Source organism: Neopelma chrysocephalum, unplaced genomic scaffold (genome assembly GCF_003984885.1).
Source record: "Neopelma chrysocephalum unplaced genomic scaffold, ASM398488v2 Primary Assembly neopelma1_24, whole genome shotgun sequence".
Lineage (NCBI taxonomy): Eukaryota > Metazoa > Chordata > Aves > Passeriformes > Pipridae > Neopelma > Neopelma chrysocephalum.
Window position 1 is genome coordinate 22,983,896 of NW_020897693.1, and position 27,272 is coordinate 23,011,167.

At 39.4% G+C, this 27,272-nt stretch overlaps 1 protein-coding gene across 11 annotated transcripts in view; it reads right to left on the reverse strand.

The window, feature by feature from the left end:
• RAD51B (RAD51 paralog B) overlaps positions 1-27,272 on the reverse strand; it is a 439,031-nt gene that overhangs the window by 203,851 nt on the left and 207,908 nt on the right. For all 11 annotated transcript variants that reach the window (XR_003538278.1, XR_003538276.1, XM_027708196.1 and 8 more), the window contains one exon: positions 2,677-2,795. Coding sequence is in view for 9 of the 11 variants with exons in the window: in XM_027708196.1 (XP_027563997.1) it covers positions 2,677-2,795 (119 nt within the window). In the remaining 2 variants the exon portion in view is untranslated. The remainder of the gene's footprint in view (positions 1-2,676; positions 2,796-27,272) is intronic.

The following is a 27,272-nucleotide window of genomic DNA, read 5'->3' on the forward strand; positions in this document are numbered from 1 at the left end:
GGGCAAGTACTGATCTCTTCATTCTTGTGACCAATGATAGGACTCAAAGGAACAGCATGAAGCTGAGGCAGTGGAGGTTTAAGTTGCATATTAGGAAAAGGTATTTTACCCAGGGAGTGGTTGGGCACTGGAACAGGCTCCCCAGGGAAGTGGTCACACCACCAAGCCTGACAGAGTTCAAGGAGCATTTGGACAACGCTCCCAGGGACATGGTTGTCCTGTGCAGGGCCAGGAGTTGAACTTGATGACCCTGATGGGTCCCTTCCAATTCAGCATATTCAATAATTCTATGACAACACAGGGTATTCCTTGTATAGTATTGATTCTGTAAGGTTACAAATTTTGAAAAGCAGGAAAAACTTGGTTTTGCACTACTTTTCACTCAAATCTCTGGAACGACTGTGTGCTTTCAGTAATTTTTCAGGGCAAAATTTCACTTCAAAACCACGACTACATAAAATCACAGGTTTCTGCATTGGTTTTTTGTTTGTTTGTTTGTTTGCTTGTTTTAATACAGTAATATGAGAATTTTTAAATGTGATTACTGACTTAAGAATTTTTGGATTTTCATGTTAAGTTTCCTTTAAAAATGCTGATTTTCAAAGCACTCATACTCAATATCTCCTGGCAGAACCACCTTATGATGACTGAAATGGCATCTTAAGAACTGAGGTACCTTTATCCACAGTTCAGTTCTGAAAGTGGGTAAAAAGCAATTATAAAGGACCATACATGCATACAATTATAGTAATTGGATCAATACAGTGCTGCTACAGGTAGGGTAACTCTTGATGCCTTCCTGGAAACTGCATGTCTACCTGAAAGATTTTTGTGAGTTTAAGAAAAGAGAATTTATCTGAAAAAAGGACACAGATACCAGCAAGAGGAAAATACTTACAGGATATTGTGGACATATCCCATTTCATTCATGGACAGACCTATCACACTTCTACTACAAATTACTTTGCTTTTAATAATATATGCTAACATTTACTTTAAGGTTGTTTTTCTTCACTGTAGTGTTAGTTTCTCTGCCTAATTAAAACAGAGTGAGCCCATGGCTTCACACTTAAGCAAGGTGCTGCACCTGATAAATCCAGTCAGGAAGAGAGGAAAACTCTGCTAAGCAGGTTATAATTTTAAAAACTTGAACACAACTTTTCACACCCTTGTGATCTATTACTTCTCAAACAAAATCAGGAAAAACTACATGTAATATCCGAATGTTCTTTAGGAAAACTGCTCTCTTTTTCCCCACCAGAGGAATGTTCTTAATCCTTTTTAGCTGACTTTGTGCATCATGAAGTAGCACAGAGCCCAGTTCCTGCCCTTTACCCTCGGCCAACTCCACCTCTCATGTAACTCCAAAGTGATCCAGGAAATTTGCAAACAGCTTTGTATTTTGCACAACCTAGTATTTTTGTAGAAAAGGAGAATTCATTGCAGACCAGAATAAGAAGCAGAACAGAAAAGAACTTCTAAGAGCAGCACTAGTAAGTACATTTCTATGCATGGTTTTTAGAAGTGAGTCCAGAAGATGCCTTTTCTACCTTCCTTTGACACACTTAACCTCCTCCCTCAGAGTCCAGAGGACTACCACTGTGCCCACTACTCATAGGAACAGGAGCGTTATCATTATAATTTTACCTCTAATAAATAAATTTCTAACAAAACAGGATGGCTTCCTCTTCTCTGGCTCTAAAGATTGCAACCTAAAATTGAGAAACCTTTGCTGTGGCAGTAAAGCCAGGAGGACCAATTTGAATGCACATGGGTAGTAATGCTACAGAAGTAAGACGGTACAAATATCACATAGCAATTTTTCTGACAGCTCTCTACTTTAACTGGCAGAAAATCAATAACATTAAGACTGAGGGTCACAGCCTTTGGAAAGAGTTACATCAACGGAAACACAGAACAGACAAAGCCAAAAGAGATTATAACCACAGATATCCCAAGGGACAGATGAAATCATGGGTTATGGTGTTTTTAAAACACAAAAAAAACTTATTCCCTCAATCATCCCCCAAATGTCTTGTCTCCTAGTTTTTCACAGTTTTCTAAATTAAGAGGTGAAGATTGCAGTCAGAATGCTACTATATTTCACTCAAAGGCATAAAGTCTCTTCGTGAAAAGGGTTCAACATTCTCCTATTTGCAGGCATACTTCTAGAAAATTGGTGCCATACTTACTGCTCAAAGGTAAGCTTGCTGGTGCAAGTAGCAAGCTTTTACTCACAAAGAGCAGTCACAGAAGATAGAGTGCTCCCTGTACTAACAGTCACAGCTGAAACTGGGCACAAAGAGCAGACAGCATGACAGCAAAACAATCATGGCAGTAAAAGGTTTCTACTCCTGCCCCAAAATCCCTGTGCAGCTAAGCTCTTTAAGGATTACCTTTCATTTCCACAATGCACTAGTGGAATGCACTAAAAGCTCAAGGAACTTGTATGCCTGTGCCAACTGTGACTCAGATAAGCCCATCCTAACACAGGAATACACTGGCCATCCCTTAAAAGCAAAGGACACTGACTGCCCCCCACGCCAAATAAGCAATTGGCTCTAGAGTGCCAACTTCTCAACACACCTAGAATAACCACAGAGGCTGAAGGACACAGGCCATCTGACCAAGCACTGCTGGTGTAGCTTTATTTAAATTCTATTCATTGTTTCTCACCTGTCTTTTTGGCAAGTCATGATACTGTAGTATGAGCCTGGTGTTGACGCTGTGACTCCACGTGTTGCCAAGGGCTGCTGTCACACAACCAGAATCCCTCTTCCCACTTACAGAAGCCCCTGAAGATAAATATGAAAGAAACTGCATCAGGACTGTGCCACAAAGAAGGTTTCAGCATGGAAACTCTAATCAGTCATCTCAGATCATTCCCTAAGCTAGGTAATCACAAATGGTACTTAATAGATTGCACTCCTGCATTAATTTCCTACCTTTCTTGTTTATTTATAAAAGTACAGTGTGAGTTCTCCATCTCACCCTTTGATACCTAGACAAAGTGCCAAGAATTAAAGAGCTGTTGCAAAGTAGTACCTACCTTCTTGGAGAGACCGGTACATTTTCTAAATATCTGGAGGTGCACCATGCATGGGGGACACTTGTCTTTTCCTCTTTAGATATTCTATCCCCAAGCAAACCAGCTTTCTACGAGCACAGAGGAGAGGGAAGCAGGCCAGCAGAGTTACAGTGTATACTGACATAACAAAAAGGGAAGCTAAAGGAGCAGAATGCACTGCCACAATACCCTGACATAAAAATCAGAATATTGATTCATGCCATCAGGCATCCTACACATTTTCTAAGATTTGCAAAGAAGGGAGCCTCTTAGCTGTAACTACCACTCTGGTGTCTCTGAAATCATATGAATTTCATATAACCCTAAAGGAAAATGCACTTTGCTGCAATCAGCAATGACAAAATAAAGAAGCATTTCCAATAATGTCACATGATGCAGCTTGCTGAAATGCCATTGCACCTGAGCTTTCTCATACCACAACCAGAGATCCATACATACGCACATACACATATGCAGGCAGGTAGGGTGCCTAAGACCTTCATCTTTACTTATCACAAGTTCTGTGTAAGATTAACAGATAGATGGGTGACTTGTTTGTACTTCAAATGACACTTCAAGAATAGCACAAGTCAGACAAACCTAAGAAATTCAGAAACAAACCCCTAGTTTATGTGGGTATAAATGATCATGTGCAAGTTGAAAATTGAACTGTTTGAGGCACACAGTCCATACTGTTAAAAAGCCAAGAGTGAGTAAGAGACAGTTAGATTTAAAGTCAGGTAACTTCCTGTCATCTATTGGGCAACAAACAAAATTGCTTTCCCAGGACAGTAGTGAGATCCTTGTCAACTAAACCAATGAAAGTTAGACCAGATACTTTCTCTGCAATAAAGCAGCCTTATGTTTCTGTCAAAATTATCAGTAATGTAACAGTTAATGTAGAAATCTAAATTATAAGAATTAGGTTTTGGAAGCAAAACTTAATGAGATAACAAAGTCATCTTGCAGCCCAGCAGAGCTTCTGGAAGATTGAGGTTTAAAACTCTTCACTACTTTTACATTTGCAAGGTTGTGGGGTTTGTTACTTACTCCCCGCCTCTCCCCCAACTGTTCAGAGCACAAGCATAATTTCTTCATCCACTAAAGCTTTTATTTTGGAAAAGCATCCAGTAAAGAATAAGACCAAAAGTGTTGACGTGCAGTAATAATCATTATTTATATCACTGCTGGTAGCTTGCAAGCAGTGAGAAGGACACTTTATTAGACTGCATTAGGCAGAGGAGAGCAGCAGGCTGGAGAGAGGGGCCTGGAATGATTGCAGTGCACTACAGGATTTAGCTAAAGACCTCAAACCTTACCCCCTGCACCAAGTAATAAAAGATTCAATTAATATCAACTGGATTTGGATTAGATCTTTAAATTAAAGGTCTACAAAAGAAATGAGTGAAGCACCTGGTTCAAGACAATAGTTTGAAAAGAGCCTGGACTCTGTACTTGCCTGAATTACTTCCCACGTCATGGCAGCTCACTCCAATGTGCACAATACTTGTGTCTCCAGAACACCTGTTCTACTCTGAAAATAGGCTACAGTTGGGCCATCCAGGAACGATGGCTGCTTCTCTTTATGTAAAACAAATATCTTGATAAGCAGCAAACTTCCACCTGAATAACTCATCAGAGGAGCACCTAATTGGAAGTTTCAGTATTAAGGAATGCTATTCTGTTAATTAGTGTAACCCATCTTTACTGGGAAGGTGGATGTGCTAACAAGAATAATTACTCATCATCTATGTTTTGTATTTAATTTGCCAGCTGGAGGAGGAAACACAAGCATTAAAGCAAGGGGCTAGAAGGTCTGTATTTCATTCCCTTAAAATGACTTAAGTGATTTACCTTATTAAGTTCTACAAATTTTTGGGTTTGTGCTAACACCACAAAAGTGAAATACTATTACTGTACAAACAGGATAATGGAGAATATAAGACAGTGGAGCAGCTTTAAAGTTTTGCAATCCTCTCGTGGAATAAGCTGCAGTCAACACAGTCCTTCTTTCCCACCTGTTAGAAATGGGTAGGAATCACTAAATTCAAGTGAGAGAACTAAGTGTGAGTTCTGGAGGGTGTGGAGGTGTTTTCCTCACAGTTGATGTAACTGCACCCCTGTAAGCCACCACTCCACACCATCAAGAAGCAATTCACCCACTCTCGCTTGCAGGCTCCTGACTACAAAGAACCCAGACTTCCAGAAGTAGCTGGTGTTGGCATAAAACAGCCACAAAATTCATACCCAAACTTCCCTCAAATCACGTGTCTCTGCTATTAGGTAACAGAAGGAGTAACATCTTGCTGTCACAACCCTGAGCCAGGCATTTAAACAGTTAAATGTCTGGAACCTGCTGCTGTTACCCTGTAGAGACATCATTCGATTGCAATTCCTAATTCTGCATTCCTTCCAGGCCTAAAGCCTGTCCCAAAATGAACAGATATGCTATATGTGTAAGGCTTGTGGCAGAACAAGCTAATTGCTGTAATTAATTTTATTATATGGAAGAAAGTGCGTTGTACCATACTGTGTCAGCCCCATCTAAAGAGGGCAAATCCTCTTCTGTGAAGTTATTAAAATTTATGACTTTGGTGCAAAGTAGCTAATAAACCTGGAGCAAATTTACAGCAGAGACTTTTTACAGGGTGGAAAGAAATGCCTCACTGGAAAGGTTTCCATTTTATAAGGGATCCTCCTGCGAACTGATGCATTAGGTGGATAGAGAGGCAAAACAAGAAGTGAAGTAAACCAAGGAGGAAGCAATGCCAGCTTTGCAAAGAAGTTCAAGGGCAGTGACAACACATGCTGCATTCCTTCTTCTTGTTCTAAACACAAAAAGATAGTAAATGTCTCAGAGGAAAGAAAGAGGATATGTTAAGAAAACAGATTTATGTTGAAACATGGCCTTAAAAAAATCTTGGACTTTTCTGTTATTTCAACCACTACTTAGTCATTAATGAAGTGGACAAAGGAAGTAGATAAATAACACTGTTCAGAGAAAGTGATATTTTTCATCACACACTGCCTTGTGCTTCCAAACCATGATATTTTCATATTTAGAGATGGGAGTATCGGACCAACATTGGCCCAAGAAGAAAACAGGCTCATAAGACTTTGATCTCTGCTCAGAGGTCCCCAAACTCTCCAACCTGAAATACTTCACAGTGGCATGGAGCAACAGCTCTGAGCTGTGACACAAAGGCACTTATCCATGTTGTGGGGTGGATGCTTCCACAGAGCCTGCAATGTGCAATCAGCTGATAGGCAGTAGTTACAGTCTCTCCAAGTCTGCTTAAAGCATGGTTCTTACTCCAGTCACTGCTGGCATGATGGTTTCTGTTCAGGTCAGAGGTGATACAGGGAGTACAAGGACCAGGGAGAGCAAGAAAAAAGGTCTGACATGCAGATGAAGGAAAGCTGGCAGATCTCAGTTTATGGATGCAGTATGTGGGAAAAGGGAGTAGGTGTCCAGAAGCATAGAGATGGGATCCTAGCAGGGGGAGGTGAAGGTGTGTGCTAGAAGGCTGTCAGAGGACCTCTGAACAACTCCCTGCTTTATGTATTCCGGTTCACCTCAACCGGAGGTGATTGCAATTCCTGTAAACACCCCCTCCTTCCTCACACAAAAAGAACAAGCATTAAATTGATCTTCAAAGGGCACATCAGCAGATAGGCCAAGGATTGCACGAGGTGTCTGTTCTACTGTCTCCTGGGGTATTGAACTCTTTAGGGCACCAGCAGAGATCGTATCTGTTCTGGACTGCAAGCAGAGAGGAGGAACTGGCTGCTTCACTCTCACTGAACAGCTGTCACAAGTGAAAATAAAGCTGCTTGTGGTCTGAATCAGATGCAAAGTAACTGTCTCTCCACAACCAGGGGAAAAGCAAAGAAGAAAGGGTGACTCTTCAATTGAGGCCTGTAGTGCTGCTTCCAAGCAGAAGGGGCTTGCACTGGGCACCAGTGCCCAGGAAAGAGCTGTCAGATGAACTGGGCAACACTTGGGTCTACTTATATACAAAGACTAGATTAATTTTGTTTGTTTCTCCCCATCGATGCAATCAAAACAAACTTCCTTTAAGTAACTTCCTTGTCATTGAGATGAATGCCACATACAGGCAGGATGAGGAAAGTGGGTTTATTCCACCTTCCATTTTTCACTGGAAGGAACAGTAGGATTAGAGCTATTCAGCTCAATACTGCTTCTGGGATTATTCTAGTATGTCCACCCAGAGCACTGCAAGTACAGATGTGGTCTCAAGGGCCTTCTTGTCCTCTGCATATAAGTAGGCACATTTTACAGACTAAATCCTCATGTAACCAAGTCCCAATTGTTGCAAATATGGTTAAAGGGGATTTAATTATAGACTAACTTCAGTTTCTTTAGCATCTCATCCTATGAAAATTTGGATAACTACACCAGTGTCTTAAATAGAATGAAACGAACTCCTTAAAACAGTATTTTTAAATACAAGTATTCATTGCAGGAAGAATGTAATGATATTCTTGTTAAAAAAAAAAAACCCAACCTCTTCCTGGTTGGTATAACTGCACAGAGCAATGAATTCCACCCATTCCACATCCTCACATAGATTTTTTGTCTTTCCACATGAAAGAGTCATTGCCTGGCAGGTTCATCTCCTCTACTGGGCCTCTTTGCAATCTCTACCAATTTGGTAATTTAAAAATCTTTTCTCATCAAATGCTAAAAATGGATCGATGCACTAAATGACAGAGAAATAACAAAACGGAGAAGCAACCAGTCCCCAAATCTTTCAAATCTTAACATCAAACCACCTTGATAAAAGCCTGATCTATCAAAAAGAAGGAAAAACTCTCTGAAAGTACAAAGAAAATATTTATAAAGAATTCAACTACTGAGCTCAACAAAAACAGCACACCATGCAATAAGAATGAAAGTACTTTCCCTCTTGCTCAGGCTGTGCAGCTTTCCGGTTGACTGGCCGAGCTCAAAGATCACTGCTTTTCACCTGCATTGCATTTAGTCTGTATTTTTGGTGCAGATCTCTAACAATAAGACCAGAAGAAAAAAAAAGAAAAAAACCCTTTCAACCCCTAATGTATTTTTCCATCCTCACCTACTCAGAAAGTACAAGTACAAAAATATGCAATGGTGGAAAAACCCATCACACATAAAAAAACAACCCACAGGACAAACTCATCTGTGAAGTAACTAACCACAGCGCTCTTCAAACTCCCACGTGCTGGCTTCTGCCATTTTCAGCCCTTCTCCACAGCTTTTTTTTCAGTCAAAAGGTGACTGATTCTCTTACCCTACAGTGGTGACCATCTCACTCTCTGCACTGGTCAACCAAGATAGATCCTAAAGCACAGCATTGACTTCATACATACTTATTAGTACATATGGCAGGAAAACCACTTGCTGCTGTAAGAAATCAAGCTTGGCCACAAAATGAAATGCAAAAATTCTAACTTTTAAAATGCTTATTCTCTTCCTTTTCTTAAGAGAGGGCATCTGGCAATTTTACTCCCAAAAAACTCCTAGTTCTAAATCTGTACAAACTACACACACACACACGTACATACACACCCCACCCCAGATTATTTCATTTTACTTCAAATTTTAATTAAAATTAAGTAGAAATATTTTAGCTGGAAGTTGGAATTGTTTAGTAATCAATGATGTGTATTTTTTTTAATAGCACAGTCATCAAAATATACTTAGCAAACAAAGCAGTGAAGTGTATACCCCCGCTAATCCCCAGTTAAAAAAGAAATCTGTTTCAGTGGAAACTTTTTTGACCACCTCTAGTTTGTAGTTATGCTACTACCATGGCACTGAAATGCCTACTCGAGATTACACTAAACAGACTGTTCCGATTCAGTCGTCATCACCAAGAGACCAAAAATTACCAGTTACAGACTCTAGCTGCAAAGTTCTGATGGACACAGCAGTGAATGTGACAGAAAGGGAACAAGCTCACTTCTCATTTTCGACAACATGGTTTATTTATCTCATATGCCTCAAATAGGTGAGTTTTCACACTGTTTTGTTTATCATTATTTTTATGTATATGTGTACACATTCTGGGTGATTTTTTACAGGGTTAATCCGATTTAGATCAAGACTAAGGTCTTTTCCAGTCTTTCATTATTTTCATATTATTATGTCTTTTTCCCAGTTGTTCATTATTTCTATTGTGACAACTCCTAGAGCTCTCATCTGCAATATGCAAACCACTAAACAAACAGAGAACAAAAAGACAGTTCCTGACCTACAGACCTTCTTTTCATGAGAACTGCAGATTACAAGTCTCTTAGCTGCTGATGATTATTCCCCACTTACAAAGAATCTTCTCTAAGGGATGAGAGAAAATATGCCAAAATATGTGACAGGCCACAGAAAAACTGTGTATAAACAAGGACTATCAGTATTCTCCATGAAACATCAGAAGCTTTTTCAAATAAGTAATATTAACCATTATTCTACCCCCAAAAAATCAGCTGGGACCTCTATCCAGCTCAAGATATAGGAAGGGCCCACCAGAGAACTGGGCAGATAGTGGTTTGCTTTTAATCCCACACCAGCATGCCTACTGTTACCGGTATGTTTTGCACCAGAGGATCTCATTCCCACATTGAACTCGTTGGTGAGTTCATGTTAATTCTCTTCTGAGTTGAGAAAGAGAGCAACAGACAGAAAGAGAAGCACACATGTGCTAGTACTGAGACTCCTGTCTGCTCACCTAAAAAAGGAATCGACATTAAGAAATTAAAAAATCCAGCTGGTCTGACTTCTTGCCAGAAAATCTACCAGCCCTGACCAAAATGATCAGGTCTCAGGAGATCTGTGGAGGTGGGAATACAGCTGGTGGTTTACAGAACCTGAAACAGGGCCCAAATCAGAGAATTGTGGAGTTGAGATCCTTGGGAACAGATACTTCCTTTTTACTGGTGAAAATCTTCTGCCTCTGTAGCCTGACACCACACCACACCACAAAGTGATGAGTTTCCAGCCCTCCAGCATTGCTGCAGTGCTGTGCAAATGACCCAATATGTAGTGCTTTGGTGGAAGGGATGGTGAAGATCAAGTAGAAGACATCGGTTAAGTCAATTACTTTCTGTAACCAATGATAAATTCTTTACCCCTCAGCTCAACCTCCTTGCCTTTCTAATGGTGCTCTTTCAGAAATTCCCTCTTTTTCTAAAATCTAGAATTATATTAATTTACACCACTCTCTTCGTACCCAGAGTTCTCCTCCCACACTGCTCACCACTAAAACGTAAAGCAGCTTCTTCCTTCAAACTCTCCTATACAGTCACTTCTTCTTGTCTCTCCAAGACTAGAAAATAAAATCCCAAACCACTGAGGTAAGGGAGAAAAAAAAGTCCCAAACAACCCATGTATGGAATTCTGCCTGCATGCACATATAAACAATGCATAGGTTGAAAACAAAGTTTGCCCAATCATGGCATCTGGCAATGCTAGGGCCCTGTGATCCAGAAAATGCTTTTAATTATCACCTCACCAATCATGCTACAAGCTATTGCTATATCTTTTTTGGTTAAGTTCCCTCTGGGAATTAAACAGATTGTGATATTTATCAGAAGGTATGTAGGAGGGATGGGGCAGAATGCTAGAATTACATGTGTGTAGGACCCTTAATGCTTGAATAAAGAAATGAGATTTAGAATCGCACTGGCAGAGCAACTGAAGCCTTGTATTCTGCAAGCTTTGGCCCTCTGACCTACACAGCCATGGTATTATCATATCTGATTTTCCCAGGATGGTTAATCTCAGTTGCTAAACCTCATCAGTCTTTTACCCCCCATCTGAAATTGCCACTTCCAAAGTTTCCAGACTAGAACCGAATAAGCCAGCTGCTACACTCACCCCTCCAATATAACAGCCTAAAGCCTAGAAGCCTAAATGGCTGAATCCCAGAAAGGCAGAACAAAAGCTAATACAAGTTGGGGGGAGGAGAGGGAGATGCAGCTCTGAAACTGCAGTGGCTTTCAGAATGCAGTTCACAGCAATATGGTCATGTTAGGATATTGTGGTCTGAGATGCAGACTGTATTCCCACAGTTTACATTTTTGTCCCATAAAATATGTTCTGGTAAAGAAACAGTGTTATGGCAACTTAGCTCTCATACCCAGAAAACTGACACAGTGCAGGCAAAAGCAGCGGTACTCCAGGTAAGGTAGGAGTCAGTCTGCAAATGAACCTTAGAGTACATTTGAGAGTCAGGGTGAGGAAGGGTGATGGGGGTAGGAGGGAGAGAGGCCAGTTTCTGTTGCACAATGAGTTCTCCATCAAAGTGACCAATAAAAGCACTGACTAGTACTAACTTACCCAGGGTGTTTCTGACATGGCTGCCCATCTCCCAAGGAGTAGGCTGATGATATGCCTACATGGCAGATGGAAAAGGACAGTAGTTGTATGCAAGCTAGTTTTAAACGAGCACTAAGGTCTTCCTTGGTAAATATATTCTGCTAGGAAGACACATTGCGCTACTACAGCTGGATCACTGCCAGCACCTGAGTTTGCTCAATTAACACTAGCACTGACATTCTGTGGTGGATTTTCTCAATATTTTCAACATAAAATGCCTTAGAGAGTAACAATTTCTGATCACAGCCTAGTTATATGAATTTGAACTAATGAATTAAGCTACATGCCCTTTCCACTCCTGAGCACAGGAGTATTTCAAGAGTGGTCCTCTTTCAGAATAATTTTCAAATTCAGTGACTTCTTGAAACAGAGGGTGGAAACATGCAATATTAAGACTCCAGGGTGGGGCTGTTAACCATAAGGACTGAGTTTAAAAATCAGTGTTAAATAGTTCTTCAAGTTGAGATTGTTATTCAAACCAAGCAAACTGCTTTACTTCGCATGATGAACACCGTCATTTCTTTGAAAATTTAGCTTTCAGTGCTCTTAACACTGGCACCATAGATTACAATTGCAACAATTCCCTCTAGGTATAAATAAAAACAACAATCTTAGAGCTGTAAAGCTTGGATCATGAGCCAGAGTTATCAAAACTGAAATTCCAGAATGAAACAATCCTCTTTCAGCCTGCGACATGGAAATAGAGTTCAGCCAAACATTTGAGGGCTAGAGATGACTGTTTGCAAATTACAGCTGTTCACATCTGGAGTTCAGATTTGGCCAAACTGTTAATACTATCCATCGCAAAAGCTGAAATGGAAAAATGTTGTGGTTGTATGACTACGAACATAAAGGCTAGGAAATACTAAATGTAAAAAATGCTGTGTGCAATTTCAACTCTGCCTATCAAACACAGAACGATAGACTCAATTATTTCTCATAATGAATATCATCAAAGTTGACTGTGGCATTTCCTAACTGGCATTTAACCACAAGTCTGTATTTGTCAAAATAGGTCTCACTGAGTGTATCTAGGTCTCAGCTTAAAGAAGTCTGTGACACAAGCTGAAGGATGCAACCTCTTCTCTAACAAAGTGTCTTTTGGACTGGCTTAGCAAACTCTACACACAGACCTAGCAGACGCATCTGAGTACTCAGAGTACCTTCACAATCACAACTTGGAGTAGCTTCTGAACATACATTAATTTGGCACTTTCATATTTTTTCTACATCCATGTATAGAAAATGTGTTCCCTCTCACTTATGATGTATGACAGAACATTTTAGTACATGCAGACACCACAGGGCTCACTGTTCAGAAATGACTCATTACAAAGCTGAAAATGCATGTAATATTTATGTACTTAGGCACATACACACAGAAGCGGTGTATAATACGGAGGATGTTAAAATGACTGAGGATTACAGGGGTGTGGCTTCACTCTGTGACTGACAGAGACTTTCCAGGAGGTTCTCAGCAAGTCAGTCCCCCACTTCATGGCACAGTCACCCATCCTGGAGTGGAGAAGGTATACGTTTTTTTCGTCATCTCATTCTCAAAAAGGAATTACTCACTTTATCTGAACTAAGCAAATAAATTCAATTTTGGATAACAACCAAGACTGGAAAACTTTATCCTGATAAGCTTTTCTGACTGAAGACAGAGGGTTAGAAGGGAAACAGTTATACAGTCTTAACTGTAGGAGGTTCCTTCCGTTCCTGTTATAATGCAAAATATTCCAAGATGTGCCAAGTTTTCACTGTAGTCTGCATCGGGCAGTGACAGGACTTTGAAGTGCTCTGTGGAGAGTAAAATCTCTGTGGAGAGATCTAAAATGATCTTTTGACTGCAGGGACTCTTCTCTCCTGAGAGGTACTATATTTTTTAAAGTCAGTGAAAAATTAAAAAATTGCATAATACCACTTTTAGTCCTTGGACTAAAAAGTGCTTGAATGCTCTAGAAGCCAGTGAGGGCCAGAAACTTTTTTTCCCTTTTTCCCAGATCTGGGGGAGGGTAAGGGGAAAGGGAAAGAGCAAAGAGTGGTTGGTTTCAAATAGCAACATTGTCCAAAAGGGTGAAAGGGAACAGATGGCCATGGAGAATGAAGCCTCAAAGCCCTAAAGAAAAGGGCTACTTTGACAGATCTTGCTGTTTCCTATTCAAGCATGAACACTCTGGCATGGAGAGTTAAGATGATACAAGGGACAACCTCTGTTCCCAGCAACTGACTATGGGCAACTGGCCTCTGAAGCTCTCTGAGAAAAACAACATGAGACAGACAAACAGATATGGCAGCAAGCCCAGATCTCAGCCACCAGGAAAGGGGGGAAAAAAAAACAAAAAGAAAAACCAAAAAAACCCAAACCCCAAACATCAGAAAGGCTAGAAACAGCTGCCTTTTCCTGGCTCCAGTGCAGAGCATTAGAGCCTGTCCAGCCTTTCTCATCTTCCTTTTCAGTGAAACCTCTTGAAGGGGTCACCCTCAAGCTGTTGGTCTTTGCCCTCCGGGGAGGTGAAAAAGAGGACAGATCAGAGCTTGTCTGGCTCAATGAAAACTGCTTCCTTTAATCACAAAGATCTCCCTCCAGCAAAGGAAGAACTTTAAACGTAAAAATGCATAATTAATGCTCGATTTTTGCATGCAAAAAGGTTGAGAAATTTAAAGTTGTGGCTCCCACAGTATGTGTAATTTGTTTGCATAGTATACAGTAGTGAGCCATTATATCCAAGGGCAGGGAGAATTGTACTCCTTGCTGTGGGAAACACTGCTAATGTGTGTCCTGACTTTTTCTGTCATTGTTACCAAGAAAAAGTGCATCAAGAGCTGTTTCATTCACCAACTGTGAATATGTGCTATCAGGTAGAGATTTCAGTTTTGAAGGATAGCTTCACATTCATACTCAAAATTTAGAGAGAGACCTGGGCCATTAAGTGTAACCAGACTTCATTCTTTCCAAAGTCCATAGAACGAGGGATGAATCTCAGTTTCTGAATTTCTTTCTGATTTATGTATCACTTTCATGTTTAAGGCAGAGACTGTTTCCCAGCTGAAGCTTGCCTATGGGCAGAAGCACTGAGCAATACCTTCCCTTTGCACTGTAGGCTGAACCAGAGTAATGGTAGTTTCATGCAACAGTTGCAGTGAGGAAAAGAGGGGACAAATGGCATAAACATTAACTATCTTCACAATTGTTCCCTGAGGTGGGGAACAATTATTGAGTTATCATCTCAATTTTAATATCCTCCTTTTTAAAAATCATTGAAGGAAAAAAGATAATAAGGAACAGTGGGTGCTCACATGTCAGAACTCCAAATGAAGAAATGCAAATGCTTCATACTGATCCTATCTGCGCCTTTGTTCCCTCATCTGTGAAATAGCATTTGCTAACTTGAGTCAATAAGTAGTAAAAATGGAGAAAAATAGACACCAGGAACAAATGACCCCAACATCCTTAGCCTCTGAAGCAATCCAAAATTATCAAAACCATAGTTTTCTACAATATGTAAATAGTTTGTGGGTTTTTGTTGTTTTCAAAAAGAATAGCCCCTGTAGTCATTACTAGTTGTAATTGTTAATTAGTAACTAAATAGACAGGATCTGACTAGTATAAGTAGTCAAACAATAAATAAAATACCTTATTTTAGGCTAAATCAGATAAATTCTGCTTCTTTTCTTCTTAACCATGAGCTTCCTGAGGCTGAGTAACTGCTTCAGGCTATACTTATTAAGGGAATCTCAAATGTGGATTATTCGCTAAGTATTAATAAGCACTGGACTTGTGGATTCAACTTCCTTCCTGATGTTTCCTTCAGTAAAGTCAGCTTAATACCCCATAATTTTCATTCTGTTTTACTTTTAGTGTACAAGTCCTTCTGTTCCCTGCAAGTGTAACAAACAGCGCTCACAAACTGATTCTCTTTCACATTGCAAGACAGGTGGTCCCTCAGCATATTCCCACACATTCCAAATATTTTAAGTGTTCCACATCTGTTGTCTAAAACATTTTTAGTTCCCTGCAAGAACAGTAGGAGATGAAAACACGAAGTTATATATAACATAGCAACTGACCTTTTATGCCACACGAGCTCTCTGTCATTTCAACAAGATTATAAATTTCAAAAGAGAGCCAATCTTAATTCGTTATACTATACCGCTATCAAAAATTCTTGCCGAGAAAACAACTTGAGAATTAACTTATGACAGCTGTAATAGCCAAGAGAACAAAACTGAGTCTAGATGCAGCTTTTTTTACCCCCCAAGTACCTGTTGATCTACAGGAAATTTTTAAAAATTAAAGAATAAAGGTGATTTACACATTTTCTGACCCTTCAAACCTCTCTCATCTGCTTTGAAAAAAATCAGCACATATCCCATATATGTATAAGCAGTCTTGGTGGGATTTTTATAAGTGCTTTGTGTTGGCCTACAGCAGGTATGGGAACACTAAATGCTTTTATTTTTTTCCCCCTACAAGAATAAACCTAATCAATGTACTTTAAAAACATATGACTGCAAGTAATTCTTCTTACTGATGAAACAGAGCCACTGCTCAAGATTTGAGGCCAGGAAATTACAAACACTAATCACATCTCAACTACTAAGCTGCCTCTTAGGAGGCAGGAAATAACTGCCTGGGCTATAATTGAGAGAAGTGGTGAGGGTTAGCATTTCTACTGTCACTTGAAGTGTTGCAAGATGGCAGCAGCTACCAGCAGTTGGGAATTTGGTTTGTGTTGCAGCACAGAAGCTGGTACATCTCACTTTACCAGCACTGCAGCTCCACTGGGCATTGGCTTGTTACGGACTGTAACAGGAGACTGTCCCCCTGCTGCATGACCAATGTCATTTCCAACAACATAAGGACATTCCTTCAAGTACTTTGTCAGCAGGACAATACACTTCAGCTAGGAAAGCTGATGCCTCATCATATGAGATACTAGCAGTACAAACATGATCTCCAAAGCTATGCAATATAAACAAATACACAGTCTTTTGTTGTTCTGTTTATTTTTTAAATTAAAAAGAAACCTTCTAGTCTGAGCTTCAGTGAAGTGTTATAGGGGATCCCTGTGTGACAGACCTATGCCTCATGGAAAAGGATGCCACTCTGTGACCATGTTCCAATAAAGCATGACTAGAACATGCAGCAAATGTCTTAGTACTTCTCATGGAGCCAAGACCGAAACTTAAGCATTTAAGCAAACTTGCCCAAATTAATTTTGGAAGACAGGCTGCCTTTGACCAACCTTAAACCAATGTTGCCTGCAGGGCACAGCATCTCAACACTGCATAATGGCAACATGATGCTGCATATGAATGAGGATGCAGACACCTTCATTGAAAACACAATTGGATATACAGTAAGTGGAACAGACCCATGAAGAAGAAGATTTTATGGGGTTTTTAATAGCACAAAACTCAGACCCACTCATCATAAACTCCGGGAGGCCTTTGACATCCTGGTACCACAGTGAGAAGCGGAAAGACGAGAGAGAGGAAGGATGGACAACCACACTGAGGCGCATCACTGGGTACCACAGCTGAAGATGGAGAGATGAGAACTGTGGAAATTCTATTTAACTTTTAAATCCTACTTTTCGAGAAACAATTCTGAAGCAGAGATGTTAGCAAGCTTAACACGCCAGTGTGTTTAAAACAGCTTCTGAGGTCCAGAATGCAGACACTGGTCAACAGCCCCTCTCCAGAAGTAAACTATATAATTATACACTAAAGTTCATCTCTGCAAATTTATCCTTCTTGACTTTGTGTCTGTAGAATTAACTTCTGGGCTTTAGAGTTTCAACACCTAGGCCAAGAACATTGTTTTGGACAGAAGTACTTTTTAATGTAGATAGTGCTTTTACATGAAAACTTGACCATAAGCAGACTCCACATTGTACAGCTGGTTTTTGGGGAGGTGTTTTGGTGTGGGTTTTTTTGTAGGAAAAGGAAAAAAAAGAGTGAGTTGCAAAAAACAAACACTAGACACACAACTGGAAGTTGGTCTAGTCACACAAAATCTTGAAAAACTGCAACTTGCATTGAAAAGCAGCTGTGTTCAGATAAAGGAAAGATGGTAAAAATGATTTGCAGCAAGTGCTATGTCACACCATGCTAACCTAGGAATAAATAGTACTATTTGATATATGAAAATAGCACCATATGCTTCATGAGAAAAATAATACACTGCTTTAGTCTGTTACTTTCACCAAGGCAATGGCTACTTGGCTGATGACTATGCCAGTAGCACCGTGCAAGGACTGTTCCATAAGTTGTGACACATCTCTATCCTTTCTATACTACTGTTGCATTGAACTTCTAAAGATTCAACAACAGAACTTGGGGGGTGACTTGCTAAGCTGCCCATCCAGTGATCTGAAGCACATGGTTGTTTTTCAGCATAACCTAATTGCCAGAAAGTAAAGCAAGTTTAGTCATTGACCAATGATGTCATTACAGGCATTTCTACTTCATATATACCTTTAACCCACCCTCTCCAAAAAACAGCACTGTGACTTCGCTGTCTTGGAATCAGTGAAGTCAACTGACTTATGCTTGTGTAAAGCAACACCATGGGCAAGTTCATTCTGCGTGATGTGACAAAAGAGAAATATAATGGGAAGACCATCTATCCCACAAAGCAAAAACAAGTAACTGCTGCTTTTCCACCTCTTCTGGAGCTGCCTTATCCTACATGAGGCATAAACTTTAGGATTTGATTATGTTACACTTTGAAACAAATCAAATTTCTTCACACTTGGGCTAGGAGTATGTAAAACAAATAACATGAGCGCTATGATGGAGTACTGTCTCTGGGGAATTCCACATATGTTCAAGCAAATGAACAAGAACAGTAATTACAGTTCACCCTTTTATGAAGAGTTACGGAAAACTGCAGCCTTCTGCAAGTGAACTATCACTAGGTTTTCTTTTCCTTCCAGATTTGTTTTCTTGCTGCTTTCTATTTTATAGATGCTGGATGAATACTGGTTAGTGATAGCTTAGGTAGTGTGGTTTGGTACCACTCAGATATGAAAAGAACATGCTCTGCATTTACCAACTGCATTACATATTCTATAATTCTAAACTGAACAAGATTCTTCATTTAATTATCACGCTATAATCGAGATAAAAAAATGTTTAAGAAGTAGGATACTGTTGATCATTACAACATTCTATAACCTCCATTGCTGTCAATGGGGTACACATGATGTGAGGCATCTACAGGTAAAGCTTGCAGCCACAAACAAAGAATGTCCAGATATTTGCTACCTACTGGAGGCCAACTATTCTTGAAAGTCTTTTATGTTGGTTCTAAGAAATGTGCCTTGGTTCTCCCAGCAAAGTAATTACTGGAAGAGATTTATGATTGCTCAAACTAGATAACCAGAATGGACTGTTCTTTCCCTAATTTCTAATATTTTTATTTTTTTTTTTTCAGTAAGGAAGACTAATCCTCAAAACAATTTGTGAAAAATAATGAATGAAAATGAATCATATGAAATTAAATAACTGGTTCTGTAAATGAGTAATAGGGTTTCCATAATTTATTTTGGAACAATATGCAGGTTAAAATTTTGACCTTGTTAGTACCATCAACTTAGGTAAAACAAAGCTCATAATATGAGGTCCACTCAAAAATGAGGCCATACAACTATATTCATCATGTATTTCTGAAGTCAGCCAACAATATCAAGCTACTATGGAAATACAGCAGAATTTGATAAAAGGTCAAGAAATTCACCTTTCCAATTCAGTGAAACATGACTTGTTATTAAAACAACAGTTCATGCACCAAAAGCAGAATAGGGAAGCACTCTCTTATGTGCTCACTTTACAAAAGTGGGGTACTTGGATTCAAAGCTTTGCTACTAACTGCAGACTTGTATTACAGCTTTCTAATTATCATCTGTGGATAGGTATGTGCACTCATCCATTCCAGCAGGCAGTAAGATCTGTAGGAACATCTTTGGGGGGAAATTTGGGCCTAGTTGCTGAAATAGTTTTATATCTGTAGTTTCCAGCTATTTCTGGTGAACAGAAGTGTGCATAGCCATAGCTTGCAGCCATGGCTAACTCAACGAATCAATTCATGCCCACTGAATCAAATGGAGAACTTGTATATTCTACACTGCAACATTGACTACGCTGGCAATATTTCCTAACCAGAGCCTGTCAAAAAAAACCAAAAGAAAACCACACCTGATTTTTAAAATCAGTCAATCTGCTAAAGATGAAATGCTTTGTGAAAACCTGTACATGCCAGTAAATCTTCTGACAGACACAGGCCATGCTGAATCCTGCTGTTTTCCAGCTCACCCTCTGGCAACCTGCCCAGAGGATGGCTTTGGGCTGAGGACCTAGGACCTCCAAGAAATCAGCTTAGAAGGTGTAAGAATGGAGGAGGGCATCTACATTCTCATTTTTTTTCAAAAAATATGTAGCAACTCTGAGTAGACACTTAAATTTTTGTTTTTTTCATTCCAATTAGAGGTGCCTTCTGAAAACTCAGAAATTATTGCACAACAAGAAATACAATTTACCAGCCACTCCTACTACAAAGAAAAACAGTCTTAATCCTTTACTGGAAAGCAGATCAATTGCCTCTCAAGTGCCCCTCCCTTTTCCCTCCCTTCACCCCAGTATGAAATTTTCATCCTTACCTGGAGTCATATTTTTAGTTTCGGAAACTTTCACATAACTGCCTTCCAGGTCATCTGACCAGTCTCCTACTCCAGCATCATTGTTGGCTGGGACAATGCACAAAGACCTCTCATACTATAACCAAATGACTTCCAAGAAGGAAGAGGCAATTTGCAAGACCAGTTTACATTATCAAAGGCCTGACAAAAATTGGGAAACGGGTATTTCATCTCTGATAAATTATCAACCCTTACCTTTGCTTATGTACAGACATAATGTACCCCTAGAGTACCTTAGAAAGAACTGGTACTTACTAACAATGAACTAGCACTTACTTCCATGGTACTTGACCCTAAATGTGGACATGCTTTGTACATGCAATATAGAGACAGCTATGGCTCAAACACATTTGTTGCCATTCAAAGGTTACAGGGCAAAAACAACATAATGCCTAGGAAGAGCTGCAAAAATTCTGGAGGGATACTAACAAACTTTACCGCTTTTCCTGGTTTGTCTCTAGGCAAGATAAATATAATCCTTTTAAAGGCAAGCACTGCAAAAAAACCCCCCAGATTACTTGGCTGGGCTTGTATGATCAGGTTTTTGAATTTAGCCAAGGCATGTTATAGCCTATCTCTTGCAAGAAGTGCTACAAGAATTTCAAATGTGTTCAAACGGTAAAAATAACAGACTTCATGTGAAAGACAGCGTTTCAGCAAAAAGACTGCTTCTTTATGTCACTCCCAGTGACTGTCTTAGAGCTAACCTAGCAGAAAATAAGATGCTTACTGAACAACAAAAGTTTATCATGATGGTTTCAGCCCAATCCTACTTTATTTACAAGACATGGCAAGATAAGAGCCAGTTAGCACTCACCGCTGACTACAGCAAGAACACTCATGAAAAACTGAACTTAGACATTCTCCATTGGCTTCTCCAGATCTTCTCTTCAGAGGTAGTGACTTATTTAAGCAGTAACCATTGCAACTGATGAAATTACAAAAGGTATAGAAACAGTTTTCAAACACCAGTAATACACTTAATTGTACTAGCATGCTCTCCAAAGGCATTACTGTGGGGTTAAACCTACAACAAAACAATGTATTTTGCTTTGTACTTTATAAATGTACAGTCTCTGTTAGACTCTTGTTCACAGAATGGAGTCTGGTATTGAAAGCTATGGCCAGAAGCAGGATGCTGCCATTAGTGCGAATTAGTGCAAAATATACCAGCTTTAGTCTTCCCCTTGACAACATACAGCAATAGTGCTGAGTTTGGTTAACATAGCTGTAGGGTATCTTCTCAGCTCAAACACAAAGGGAAGAGTAAATAAGGCATCGTAAAGGAATTTGTCAGATCACAAGTGTGTTGTCATATCCAAAGCAAAATACATGTAGGATATGAATCAATTGGGAATATAATGTTAAAGACTAAGGTATGTAGTGGCTACAATAGGATTTTCTTATTCCTCAGAGAAAAAAAATCTACGGAAAAAAGAAAGGAAACAAGGAGACAAAGTCTTTCTAGCAGAACCTAGTGCTCTCGAGCTGTTGTTTTATTGTCTACAAGTGCAAGCTCACCACCTTCAGGAACTGGCAAGGAGAAGTAAGAGTTCATTTACCACACAGAATTCTGCAGTGAGATATACAAAGAAACTGACTCATTCTCTTGTAAAATTGCATGCATTCTGGGCCAAATACAGCAACATATCAAACTCAAAACACATCAAACAGTGCTAATATTTATATCAGTGTTGATAGTGACTTCAGAATGGAAGAATCCAGTTCCTTTCCATCCTAAATTTGGTGTTAGCTTTGAAACCATATACATAAATGAGATACATCAGTGGAAAATATCAAAGCTTGTTTGCTCTCACAACATAGCTCTGGTATTTCCATCAGTGTTCTTGAATCTTAGTAAATATATTCTAAAAACAACTGGCTAATAACTATGTTTCTCTGTAACCGTGTTAATGTTTTACTGCTTTAAATGTTATGACTTTTTTCAAATCAATGTCTTTCACAGCTCCATCTTTAATCTCATCTGTAAGCAGATAAATAAATATTTTAGATTTTATGTACTCTGACTCAAACTTTATTTGAGAAAAAGAGTGATGAACATAAAGCAAAACTGACCATATCTGCTGAAACAGTCCCTGCATAAAGTTCCTTTACACATTCTCTATAATACACAATTCACTTCTTTTGATTGCTGCACTTGAGGCCGTAACACAATACATGCTTAGCAGCTCTACAGCTGTACTGTTTAGCAGCTTGAGACAAGAAGTGAATCAAACTGTATTTAACAACTCATATCTACCAGGCAGAAAAAACACAGAATATAAATATATGCAGAACAATGCAGTGAATTCTGTCCCAAGGGTGACTTATTACATTGAGTACCTATGCTAAAAATCAGCAAAAACTTTGTTATAGCAAGACATTTTCAACAATATAGAACGATTATTAGACATCTGTTACAACAGTCAAAAGCTTGGTTTGGAGTTTCGGGGGGGTTGAGTTTTCTTTCTTTTTTTTATGAAGTGTGTAACTACAAGGCAGGCACTTGCACTACATTGCTGCTGTTTCTGGATTTATCTTTTAAAGTTAGAGATTCAAAAATATCCTGGAAAACCTAAACCGAAGTTCTTTTGAAAAATACAGTTTCATCCAAATAGAATCCCTACTAAATAAAGCCATAAAATCAGAGACTGCTCTAAGTACACTCTAATTAAGTACACTCAGATTAACTGAGTTTGCAATGCATTCTAACACACACATAAATTTTGTGTACCTTTTGGGTTTTCTGACAATCACATTGCACAGTCTTGGTTATTACTCATTTGGGAGTTTTGCCACATCAATGGAATTAACATGCTGCTTTTCTTTTGCTAGCATGAGTTCTTAAATGATTTTAAAAGTTTCTGTATCTCAGGTCTGCTTTCCATGTTAAAGCTGGCGTATCTAGCAGCAGTGGCTCACTGTGAAGGACACGCACCATTTCAGCATTGGCTCAGAAGAATGTGTTGCTTGGGATACACGTGTTCACCATTTGAGCAAACCACTGAAATAAGTATCACTAAAATAAATATTTATCAACTCAGCTATTACTATTTCCCTTTCATACTGGACAGTGCTGGACAACAGACAAGAATGTTAATGACTTGACTACTCATTTTTTTTATATGCCTCATTTAATTGATTAAAATTACATCAAACATACATGTGTGGGACTTGTAAATCCCACCTGCTACAGGATGGTAGGGAAATCTGTTGCATGTATTCATTTTCCCAGCAGAACATTACATTCCACTCTCTCTGCAAAGTAAAGAGCTATGTGTCTTTCCAAAATGACAATTTAGATTCTTCTTATGTAGCTGATTCCCACAGGTAAAGAAACTGCAGTCTCAAGGGATCTTTGAATTTTCGGGCGTTTGTAGTAGTACCTTCTTTTTTTTTTTTCTCCTCTTCTGCATCTCTCCCACTCCCACCCAGGACAAGACTACTTTTTATTAGCTTCAGTGAGGTTCCACACCAAAGTAACACTTCTCAGCATCTATGCTGCTGCTTTGTCTAACTGCTGCTTTGTTCAATCTAACTTCTAATAGATTGATTTCACCATTACCCAATAGCACAAGTTCTCTATAGCATGGAAAGTAATAATGTGGTGGATGTTCCCCTTAAAAGATTTTATCAGTGATGAAATTTCCTAGTACAAAGTTGTTTCACACCACCCATTTGGGGGGGGCGGGGGGTGACGAGGCAGGGAGCAAGTGGAGATAAATTGTCTGAGATCAGCACCAAACCTCATCTCCCAAGGGTGATGAATCATGCACCCTGCTCAGAATAAACATATCCTCATCAAAGGGGACTGTTGGATGGATTAAATGGAAAACACTCTAACTGGAGGATTTTTTTTGTCTGTAGATGCCACTCTGATGCATAAAGAGAAAAAAGAAATTAAGTTGCTGTTTTGTGATTAAGTTGCTGTCCCAAGTATATCTCAAGCCCTCTCACTAAAAGCAAGTTCATTTTTTCCCCTTTGTAATCCAGTTTTTAAAGTATTCAGTATTCAAAGTAATCCAGTATTCAAAGTATTTACTTTGCACTCTGAACATCTCATTGCTCTCTGTGGTATAGCTAACAGCCAGTTGCTACCTAGGAATGTGCATTTTGCACAATCATCCACTTGATTTTTGGATGGCTTAAGGAAGAAGATATGCCAGTGAAAAGGGAAGGGAGAAGAGAAAAAAGAAATTAGAGAGGGGAGCCAAGACTGAAATGGGACAGTGGCAGGAAATGGAGTGGGGTGGATAGCTGAGCTCTGTGACAGCACAGAATGGTAAACTAGCTGGAGCTGGGGCATCATGAGAAGAAGACAGGACAGCAAAAAGCAATGAGCATACTGCACTTCAGGTCATGTGAGGAAGCCACAGGACAGACTTTACAGAGCCATTAAAACAGTGTATTTTAAATATTTGAAAATTAAACTCAGAGAGAATAACAATATTGCAAAAATTAATTGAGTACTGATTCACAGGGCATCACATCTCTTATGTCTCATATACCCGAAGGTCTCTCAGGTGAGACTGCATAGTTTATAGACAGCTCTAAGCAACTCTAGTGGTTTCCTTCTGCGAGCATGCCAACTGAAAAGTACAATGGGTAAAGACTCCACAGGACTCTCAAGACTCCTTGAAACTCCAGAGAGCAAAGAACAGTGACGTGTTTATGTACTGCACCTGTACTCCATGAACTACACTAGTTTTTAAAAAACTTTTAATAGTTTTTTATTACACTGTGTTGATCATATTCTGTAAAATCCACTGTAGAGGTTTTCGTAGTCCTTCTTTGTCATCTCTGAATCATTTAGAAGGATATTTCTATGCTTTAACAGGGCTGTGGAGATTAACTGGAAACTCTAGCACATCGTCACTAAATACCTCTTCATATTCTCAGGAATACCTCTTCATACTCACAGGAGATCCTCAAGTTTCAAGGCTTTTCTCCACCTTAAAAATCAAACAATAACCTGTCTTCTCAGATAGAGTGCACAAGATTGCTGGGGCTTTACACTGAAAGAAAGATAACATAGCCATAGCAATTTGAAATCCCTATTAGCTGAGCTCTGCAACACCAGCTGTCAATGGATTTAGAACAATTGGGGTTTATTGTCCTTTTTTCTCCACTTCTCTTTACTTCTCTTAGAGAGGTATGTGCTTCATGTTCATAAGCAGCTTAATTAATTCACAATTCAATTAATTTCACAATCAGTGAAATAACTAGATACACTTCATGCCAGCATCACTTAATGAAGCTACCATACTTTCATCATCTGAAAAAAAGGGCATTTGGTGTTCTGCTGCTCAAGCAAATAAAACGGTCAAGTAATATATTCCATAAGACAATACTTGCTGCAAGAAGTTATGCAACAGCATTTGAGTAGAAAAAGTGACACATTTATAGGTATCACAGTGAAATCAGACAACAAGTTACAATTCCATTACTGTGGCATCTTACTTGCAAGTCCAGGGAAGCTGAAAGTATGTATAAATGTTTGAAAAACTCTGAAAAATGTTATTTGTCTTGGATATATCACCATTCCTCCACATTCAGATGTTGCACATCATCTCTCATCTCACATCTACCAAAACTGAAGACATACAAATATATTTATGCTTAATGCTGCATGCTACCTTCATCTATTTATCACTGTTCCATACCTGTCTGAAAGTATCTAATGATGGACACTCATTTTTATGAGACAGCAAGAAGACACTCTTTCTCCAAAGACTGTCCATTTCTTCATTTTCAATGAAGTTTAACCTGTATTTTTCCCTAAAATTCCCAGTCTCTCACAGACCAAATCACTGGAGCACTGTGGAGTGTCTGCTAGTTGCCACTAAAATCAACTAAACATTGTTCTGAAGGCAATTTAACATTTGCTCTATCTCATGGATTTTAAAATCTCAAAAGAGTGGTTCATTTTCATCTGCATAGTGCAGGAAAATGGGTTTGTGTACCGACTTCTCAGCTGGCCAGCTCCTAAAAGGCAAGAAGTCTCTAGATGTCCAGTTGCATTGCCTGGAATCATCTGATTGACCGCTCAGTTTCTTCCTCTCAAGTTTTTGAGAAATTGGTCTTGACCTTTGCTCAGAATTGCTCAGTCAGAGTCAGTGAAATGTCTGTTGTAATGTAACACTTCCAACAGGTAGAAGAATACTTATTCTGTGGAGAAAAAATGCAGTACAGTATAGCTGAAATCTGAGTCTATTTTGCATAACTGTTTCCTACTGTACTTTAATGTCTTTTCCAGGCTGTGGTATGTTAAACAGATAACCTGTGTAAGATAAGGAAAGTGAGGCCAGCTCTCAAGGTTAAGCAGAAGTTCATGCTAGGAGCATTACAACACACAGGCATGCTAGGGCCAAACATGAGGCTGCACTATGTTAAGTAGCCAAGTATAGCAACAGCCACACAGACAGGTGAAAAAGGACTTTTTTTCCCCATGGCTAAAGTAATACTGTACACTAAAACATAAAGTCTTAGAAGCCTCGGACTACCAAAGGCATTTCCTAAGATAAGCCTGCACTGAATTAGAATGGGACCTCACAATGAGCCCTTTGAATCAACTGTAGAAAGAGGCAGTCTAGGCTAAGCACAGGCTGTGAAAGGGGGCAGAGGGTAGGAAAAATTTATGACCAGCATGAATCTACTTTCCTACTCTGAGAATACAGGCTCAGACAGGGGAGAACCAGTTTCCTGCCTTGGAGCACAAACTCTGCTGCACAGAAGGCAGGTAAAAATTTCCTATTTCATGTAGGTAAGAAAGTTCTCCAGACTCAGAGTGTGGCTCAAAGTGTGGAATTTCAAAGGATCAGGCAGAAGACACAGGTAAAATGGTATCTCAAACCAGAAGGACCACTGCTCCAAACTCCTGCTCCTTAAAATTTCATTATACTGTTTATTCCCTTTTCTTTTCTACTCATTATAGCAAGATAATGGAGAAGAAAATGTTTTCCAACTGCACCTCTGCTTGCAAATTCTGTGACGGGACAGTCTGTTGCATTGACAGGGTGGCTGTTCTCACAGGGCTCTCCTGATATGCTCAGTCAGTATCCATGCTCAAGTACAGCGACAGAAAGAGCCTGTGTTCAGCAGAGGGGAGCTACAGACAGTTGCC